Source organism: Notolepis coatsorum (assembly GCF_963971535.1).
Source record: "Notolepis coatsorum genome assembly, chromosome: 5".
In the NCBI taxonomy this organism is placed as follows: domain Eukaryota; kingdom Metazoa; phylum Chordata; class Actinopteri; order Aulopiformes; family Paralepididae; genus Notolepis; species Notolepis coatsorum.
Genome location: NC_140169.1, coordinates 120,127,130 through 120,136,589, shown reverse-complemented (window position 1 = coordinate 120,136,589; position 9,460 = coordinate 120,127,130). Strand labels below are relative to the sequence as shown.

The window sequence follows — 9,460 nt, the reverse complement described above, 5'->3', positions numbered from 1 at the left end:
ACTGACCTTGGGTTTACAGAACATCTGTGAGCCTCTAGTCACAGTCTGGCCTATAAAAGTGAATGGAACATTTGCAATTTGCCTGAATTGTACCCAGTTGAAACAAATAATTTCCCCCAAGTAGAAGGGAATTCCTCAAGAGTCTGACAGGGGCTGTCTCCCTCGTCTCATTCATGCCTATCATCACCCCTCATTCATAGCATAGCATGGTCCCTAACCTACATCACAGGTACATGTAAGAATAGGTATATAATAGGAAGGAAACTACAGGTTTTCGTTCTGACTGTTCGATGGGGATTTTCACAAAAGCACAGCCTTTGTGATTTCCCTACATGTTCAAAGAACTGGAAATCCCCACTTAGGCCCCGCCCGTCTGAAGTGCACAAAACCCCCCGGAGCCGCCTCCCCCTCACACACTCCGCTCGGACCGCTTCAAGAGAACAGGACGTTATTTCGAGTGACAAGTCTCCACGCTCGACATGGATGTTTATAACGTTAGAGTGTCCAGTCACAACCAAATGGATTTTAACTGCGATAACATGGACCACAAGCAAAATAAAATGCTACCTTGCCAAGATGACCGTTTTGACAGTGGCTTGGATTCGTTGAAAGAGGACGAGCTGGCAAACGAGTTTGAGGACCTGAGTGTAGAAGAGTCCTGCGAGCAGCAGTCTCCGACGGATTACGAGCCTTGGAGAACAGCAGTGACCGAAGACGGCGACACGTAAGTTGAATTTCTATAGATGCTTTTGTTGCATACTTTTTCTATTTATTTATTTCTACAAACGATCGCATACGCCGTGCATTTTTTTTTTTTTTTTTTTTTATCATTTGCATAATACATTTGAATGGTTATGTTAAAAACAGGGAGATGCGAAATCCAGTGCAGTGCGTGCGTATGTGAATCGATAATTAAAAATAAACCTGCAAAAGTTTCCGAGGAAAAAAAGCCACAATTTGCACGTAAACAAAATGGCTTTGCAGTGCGCACTCGGTCTGTTTGCACTTTGGCACAGAGCGCAGTCTGGGCGGCGCTAAAGTCCGTTCTGCGCATTCAGGAAAGTCCCTGGCGCGCTGCCAGGAACTGATAAAGCATGAGATGTGTCAAAGCCACAACTGGTGGAAATAACCCAACAAAACTCCATTCTTGCGAAACGCTCTACTGCACAGGCTTTGTTCTTTTTTATTATTTTTTTTTTAAAGTCTGTTACCACTTCCTCCATGTGCACTTATTTTAAGCATATATACAATTTTAACAACTATTTCTCCCCCGCACATGCAGGTTTCTCCACCTGGCTATTATTCATGAAGCCACCGAACATGCCAACCAGATGATCAAGCTCTCTCGCAACCACCCTTTCCTCAACGTACAGAACCACCAGAGACAGGTAATAACACATTTCTCAAGTTCTAAGCATGTCAAAACATTGATCAGTAATTAAAAACAATACATTGATACCCCCCTCTCCCTGTAGCCACATCAATAATGTAATCAATCAATCAGCTTATGTAATCAATGTTATCTTCTCCAGACGGCGCTCCACCTGGCAGTGATCACAGAGCAGCCCAAGTTGGTGGAAAGCCTCCTTAAGGCCGGCTGTGACCCACGGCTAGCCGACGACAGCGGCAACACCGCCCTCCACATCGCCTGCAAGCGGGGCTCCCTGACCGGCTTCGGCGTTATCACCCAGAACTGCCCGCGCCACCTCACCTTGGTCCTCGCCTTCCCCAACTACAGTGGTACGTCTTAGTTGGACACCGGGGGTGGGCGGATTAGATTATGTTAGATTCCAGACCTACACATACAAACATGTATCCACATGTACATGTTCATGCTTTCACAAACCACATCCCTTTTTTATGTTGGTGTGTCGTTTTTGAATGTGGTGGTTTGACTCTGTTCCTCTGTATTCCGTCTTGCAGGACACAACTGTCTCCATTTGGCGTCCATCAATGGCTACCTCTCGTTAGTGGACCGCCTCATCCAGCTCGGCGCAGACATCAACGCACAGGTAGGCGTGATCTCCCCACTAGAACCTCCCTACAAATCATCCAAAATTACTTAGAGAAATTATTGATTGATTGAAAACTTTATTAAAAGATTGCAGAATGGGTACAATACAGTACAGCTCAATACACACAATTGTTAAGGGGATGCAGACCAGAGAAAGACTTTCATTTTGTTTACATCAGGGTCCCCCATTTTCAATTAATCATGACATTTATGACATACACGATATACAGTACTGTTACATCCAGACATTTATGACATACAAGATATACAAATTACAGTACTGTTAAAGGTGGGGACTGAAATCAAAGCAGAGGTGATGTAATTATTCCAAAGGTAGTCGACAATTTAGTTTGAATGGATGTTTACTGTAAAAAAGAAAAAGCATTGCGAAGAAAAATCGGAAACATGAGAAATACAAAACTCGTGTCACACGCTTACAGGAAACTAACATTCTTCTGTTTTTCTTTTGTTGTTTCCCCTCAGGAGCAGTGTAGCGGTCGGACGGCCCTCCACTTAGCCGTGGACCTCCAGAATCCCACGCTGGTCCGCCAGTTGCTGTCCCTGGGCGCCGACGTCAACAGTCTGACGTACGGTGGCTACACCGCGTACCACCTGACTTACGGCCGCCAGAACGACGAGATCCGCCAGCAGCTTTACGAGAGGACAGCGCAGGAGCTGAGGGAGCTGCCTGAGAGCGAATCGGAAGAGAGCGAGGGGGAGGAGCTGGAGCTGGACCTATCGGATGATGAGGTGAGTTTCGGTGCCAATCACGTAATCGCAAAAACCTACACCATTGGGTGACACAAATAAACCCCGCCTCTCTAGTCTAGTCTACATACCGTTCAATACAATTATGGATAAATAATGTCTGCTCGACTTGATTCATAATCCTTCTTTTTTGTTCTTCTCCACAGATGTACGATGATATTAAGTTTGGGAAGTAGAGAGAAGCAGCCCAGTCCTGGAGATGTTGAAGACAGTGAGGCTGCTGCTGGGTCGCCCAGCCACAGTTCAGAGGGGAGGGACCGCCCTCCCCTCCACAATGAGGTCCACGGGTCCTGCTCAGGAGGTCCAGAACTGGTTCCCCCGGGGGCCGCAGACGAGAGTGGAGATGGCGTTGGGTCCAGTCCGGAGCATAGAAACTCAACGGACCGATCAGCGAAAGATCCAACGCACCAAGAATCTTGATACAAGAAGATTCTGACCTCAGCTTATCCGCTTATATATATATATATATATATATATTCATGTGTATATACCAGACAAGACATATAATGTAATATATTGTAAATACAGAGATATTATTTTTCTTTTTATACTTGTGAATATGCCGTTTCGATGTGAATTTAAACACTATTGAAAAAACAAAAATGAAATTGTTCTGAATAAAAAAACGAGTTCTATGAATATGAAATGCTTTTGGCTGTCGTGTTTCCTTTCCCAACAACACCCTGTAGTTCTTTTTCTTTTTTTTCCCTTTCCTGTGACACTTTGGGGGATTCTTGTATGACCCTGTTCTCATTGTGAAGCACACAATGTCTGTCTCAGTGAACCGTCGCTGATGTCGCACCAGGGCCGTAAGGGACTAATTTTTTGGTACCAGACTTGTGAATGAATTTAGCTCTCTCGGACCCTTTTGGAACACTGGGATTTCCTGGTTTGGTTGGGGCGAGGTCACACGGGCTGAGTCACAGCTAAAAAGTTTCCCGGCTCTGTAAAAGGGAACTTACTGGGCCAACAGGCATTCCGCCCTAGACTCTGGAATTACCACTGAATAAGCAAGTAGGAAGTAGAAATAGCAAGGACATTAGAAAGAAATGTCCTTGTGCCAAGATGGGAATTCTGAGAATGATGGATGGGTACCAGATCAGGAAAGGGAGGGAGTTGGCAGGAAGAGAAATGTTTCCTTCCCCACTGAGAGATACAGTAGAATAAACATTGCTATTAACATGAGTTAAATCGTATTGCTCATGTCTCCCAACTGAAATAAACCCCATTTGTGTTTATACCACTTCTAATTGGATGGTTGCCCTATCTAATGTGAACCTGCAGTCAACACACACAAAAAAATCCCCTGTGTGACTTAGGTTTAATAGTGGTGTAAACTGTAAAGCTATCCTGTAATTGTTGTAAGAGCCCTAAACATCAGCTGGGCTGTAAAGCCTGTACTCTCGGGAGGGGTTTTCCAAAGGAATATTGACTCATTCCCTGTCCAAGGGCAAAGTCTCTGTGTCTTCTCTGCCGTTTCAGGTGACCTACTTGTTCCCACAGGACAAGACACAAGAGTTGTTATTGTTATTCCACAAGAGCCGCTGGGGTTTACCTGATAATTGGGATGCTGACACAACTTTGTTGGGAGGACAAAGTTCCCAATGGGTCACCTCATTCACACTGATGGGAAAGAAAAACTAGGTTTTTTAAATCAAAATCAGTGGGATTTATCTGTTTTCCCCGCTTTTTTGTTTGTTTGTTAACATTCCTTAAGAATATGAAGAGTGGAGGAAAAACGGGGGGAAATAGTTTAAATTTTTTTCTTGTTCCATGTTGCATGTTCCACTGTATCTCCAGAATTATCATCTCATTGTTTTTTGTCTTCCTCTCGCCATTTGTCTACCCAATGGACCCAATAACAGTAGCGTACACCATCTCCCCCTTAGGGGTGTGCAGTTTGTAGCACACTGGTGAATTTTCAGACTTTTCCCAAACATTTCCCATAATTTCCTGGGTTTTTCCATAGAAAGAAAAATCCCACACTTCCCAGAGCTGTTAAAAGAACCCTGGGAGGAGCAGGGGGATTGATACATTTATGTTTATTAAAGGATCCCCATTAGAGACACATGAAAGAGCTTTCCTGGGGTCCTGGACAAAACAAATACAATACAAATGTACAACTAAAAATACCAATTAAAATAAAACAAAACACTAAAATTTAAAATGAATATAAATATACAAATTCACATTATAAAATTAAATCTAACATTCCAGTAAATATTAAAAAATAAAAATAAAAAATACACAGATAACAGTTACATACTTGACAAGTTTGCAAGATATCTATTAATATATTTTTTGAAGGTCAAATCAAATTTATTTGTAAGGCCCGACAACACACGTTAATGTCCCCATGGGCCGTACACGTCTTCTTTAAACAAGTCAAGAAGAAACATAACAATAAGTCAAGAACAGAACAAGAACACCATAAGGTCCAACAAATTTAAAATAAATGCAAATAAATGAAAGAATGCAAGCACTCCCAGACATACCCCACGCGAAGGTAAGGAAAAACTCACTAAAACCTAACAATAGGGAAAAATGCTTCACAGGCAGTGTGGAGGAGAGAAACCTTAGAAGGGCCATTCAAGGGGGGATCTCCCTTCTTAGATGTCGGTGATAGTAGTGTTGCAGACTAACAATTGGTAAGCATGCACTCAAGTGTGTAGTTTCAAGTTTCTTTAATAGTTGTCATACAGAAGTACAGAATACTTTCATACAAAATGCTTCTTACTGTTACGCTCCAGAGACTGTGCTAGACAAGATAGTATCAAACATAGTATAGCATGTAATTTAGAAGAAGAAAATGAGGTCACAGTGTTCGGTATAGACATATGTACAATGTTCTGAGTTACCATATAATATACAATACTATGCAGTGTACTAATGTACAGTACTATCTAGTGCAAAGCAGAAATGGGATGAGGTACAATTTAGGTACAATTTACAGTAAGGTGTACGAGTTGTAGTGCAATCCTTCATCAATAAATATAAAGTGTGGGGAGTGGGTGCTACAGTGTGTTTGTTTAAAGTGGGTGTGTGCTATAAAGTGTGTGGAGTGGGTGCTACAGTGTGTTTGTTTAAGTGAGTGTGTGCGTGTGGATGTGTGTGCTATGTGCGTTTGGTGGTTGTTGTTGTGTAGCAGCCTGATGGCCTGGGGATAGAAGCTTCTTCTGAGTCTTTCTGTGCTCGCCTTGAGACTCCGGTATCGCTTGCCTGACCGCAGCAGTTCAAAGAGGCAGTTGTTCGGGTGACTGGAGTCTTTAATGATTCTCTTAGCCTTGCCCTTGCAACGCTTGTTGTAAATGTTCTGGAGGGTGGGGAGCCCCCCTCCAATTGTGCGTTCGGCTGAACGTGTCACTCTTTGTAGTCTGCTTCGGTCTTGTGCAGTGCTATTCCCAAACCAGGAGGTGATGTTGCCGGTCAAGATGCTCTCTATTGTACATGAGTAGAAGTTCTTAAGGATCTTCTGACTGACTTGGAACTTCCTTAGGCGCCTGAGGAAGTAGAGGCGTTGTCGTGCCTTCTTCACAACACTGTCAATGTGTGTGGTCCATGTCAAGTCCTCGGATATGTAGGCTCCGAGGTACTTAAAGCTGTTGACTCTCTCAACCGGTGCCCCGTCGATGCTGAGGGGGCTGTAGTCCTTGACCCCCGACCTCCTGAAGTCCACAATCATCTCCTTTGTTTTGCTGACGTTCAGGGAGAGGCTGTTTTCCTGGCACCATCCCGCCAGGACCTTGACCTGTGTAGTGAAACACAGATGAGTGCATGCAATAGCAACTGAACATTTTGAAAGATTAAAGATAGAGCTGATAGCGATAGCAACTGAACATTTTGAAAGATTAAAATAAAAAAAAGATAGAGCTGATAGCGAATCTATTTGAGGCACAGGGGCGGCGCAAAGAGGGTCGCGTCCTCCCCGTCTTAATCACGGGACATTCAACACTCCGGTCATTGCTCTGAAACAGCCGGAGACAGGGAGATAGGGGGCGGCGCAGAGAGGGTCGCAACCTCCCTGACATCATCGCGGGACGTCCAGCACTCCGGTCACCACTACGAGGCCGCCGGAGACAGGAGGGCACGCAGAGAGGGTCGCATCCTCCCGGCCTTCATCACGGGACGTCCGACACTCCGGTCAGCACTCCAGGACAGCAACTCACAGGGAGACAGGGAGACGGGACAGGCGTTAGTAATTTTGTTATGTATTGTAGATTAGATGTTTTTTGGCAGAGCATTCCAGAGTACCATGGCATTGACCTATATATGCCAGTGAGTTTGAGAGAAAAAAAAATTTTGTGCTGTTTTTGTTCTGATGTTACCAAAAGCGGCCCCTCTAGTGTTGTAACCATGTTCAGAAGTAATTTGCAACTGATGAGCCAAGCTAGATGGCTTACCAGTGCTGACAATGTTCCGCAGTAGCATTAGAAGACTCACCGATACTTCATTTTCAACCATTAGCCATGCCAGATGTTCATAAAACTAATACTTGTCCTGTATGAACACCCTAGTGCCAGACGAGCCGCTTTATTCTTAGCAACCTACAACTTTTCCAAATCAGATTTTGTAGCCGACGACCAGATAACAGGGCAGTATTCTAAGTGAGACAGAACCAAATAATGAATAACTAATTTCATTATGGAGGGGGTGATGAAACCAGAACATTTCCTAGTCATAAAAATTCCTCTTCCCATTTTAATGACAATATTATTTATATGTTTAGAACTTTAGAGCCATCGATAGTAACTCCCAGACGTTTTATTGTGTTCACTTGGTCAATTTGTGTGGTGCCAATTGACAGTTTTAACTGAGGATACATGCCCAACATGTGTCTAGATCCAAGCACAATGACCTTTGTCTTAGGTCATAAGACTTCTGGTAACTTCAGTCAGTGAGGAGCAGGGAGATTGATAAGACTTCTGGCAACTTCAGCGAGGAGCAGGGGGATTGATAAGACTTCTGGAAATTTCAAGATTCAAGAGTTTTATTTGTCACATACATACCAGGGCATACAGTGAAATGCGGGTGGCCATGCCCGCTTCGATTGTGAAATAATACTAATAATAAAATAGACATAAAAAAAACAGGTAATAAAATAGACATAAAAAGGGCATGATAAAATAGACTAAATTCCTGAGATTGTTAGCTACAGAAGCACTGGGTCCTATACACTACTATACAATATACAGTTTTTACTCTATATCCCTATGCTATACTTGCTATATCTAAACTATACTATACAAGCACCACATCGGTTCTTTCCTTAAAGTGACCTTTATTTTTCTCGTTCCTTTAAAGTGTCCTTTCCATTTTGTTTAAAGTGACCGTTTGTGTGTGAGCGATTGCAGCATGTGTGTTGTGTGTGTGTATGTGTGTGCTCATGTCTACTTGTGTGTGGAGAGTTCAGTGTTCTGATGGCCTGGGGGAAGAAGCTGAGCCGTAGTCTCTCTGTTCTCGTTGCTTGTGTGCGTAGGCGCTTGCCTGACCGCAGCAGCTTGAACAGGCTGTTGTTGGGGTGGTGGGGGTCTTTCATTATTCTGCATTATTCTGGATTTGCACCTCCTGTTATATAAGTCCTGCAGGGGTGGTAGTGCAATACCCGTAGTCCGCTCTGCTGAGCGCACCACTCTCTGAAGGGCCTTCCTGTCCTGTGCTGTTTCCAAACCAGGCAGTGATGTTTCCAGTCAGAATGCTCTCTACAGCCCCGGAATAGAAGGAGTGGAGTATCTTCCCCGATACTCGGAACTTCCTTAACTGTATCAGGTGATAGAGGCGTCCCCTGCTGTATTCTTCTAAAATCCACAATCAGCTCCTTGGTTTTACCAATGTTCAGGAGTAGGCTGTTATCCCGGCACCAGCGTGCCAGTTCATCAACCTTCTCCCGGTAGGCCTTCTCATCGTTGTTAGAGATCAGCCCCACCACCACGTGTCGTCAGCAGACGTCACTATGGAGTTGGAGCTGAACCTGGCCACACAGTCATGTGTATACAGTGAATACAGCAGGGGGCTCAGAACACAGCCCTGGGGGGACCCGATACTCAGGGTGATTGTGCTGGAGGTATGACCCCCCCCCCCACCCTGACCGCCTGGGGCCTGTCACTCATAAAGTCCGGCCCTCATTTATCAATGTTGCGTAGAAAGTGTTCTATTTTCGTTCCTACGCACGGAATTTAGAATGTGTGTACGCACAGAAATATCGGGATTTATCAACCGTGCGTACACGGGTCCTATGCACACGCCATATTGATAAATACCATTTGTTCTTACCGTCAATGCTCGTGCATGATTATCCATTATATGGTAATGAAACACCCCCCATGGGATGTGCAATAATGGACTAACCCGAGCGAACTCTGAGAAACTCCACGAGCGAGATTGTTCACGGAGGCGCTGTCGAACCAAGAAGACACAACCCGTGTTATGGGATAAATAAAAGGCTGGCGGACTTGTACACAGTGATGTCAGATATCAACGACTCCCTAAGACCATTGCTGCAATTCTGCATGCCTGAACAGCTCAAAATACTAATAAAGACCGCTAACCACTGTTTGGCGTTGGTGTGTCATTATAACCATGCTGGAATATGAATGCCTTTATTAGTTTCGTTCAATTGGCTACCGGGTATAATATGATTTGTAGAGGCATACAATCTATTTTGTTGTCAGTATTAGGTAG

General features: G+C 44.1%; 1 protein-coding gene across 1 annotated transcript; it reads left to right on the top strand.

Annotated features, from left to right (window-relative positions):
* Nucleotides 1-427: 427 nt before the first annotated feature.
* LOC311228738 (NF-kappa-B inhibitor alpha-like) lies at nt 428-3,428 on the top strand. The gene is made up of 6 exons (XM_084314679.1): nt 428-724; nt 1,283-1,388; nt 1,533-1,740; nt 1,924-2,012; nt 2,498-2,764; nt 2,929-3,428. Exons 1-6 carry the CDS (start codon nt 480-482, stop codon nt 2,956-2,958), a joined length of 945 nt encoding a protein of 314 aa, XP_084170805.1. The 5' UTR covers nt 428-479; the 3' UTR covers nt 2,959-3,428.
* Nucleotides 3,429-9,460: the final 6,032 nt, after the last annotated feature.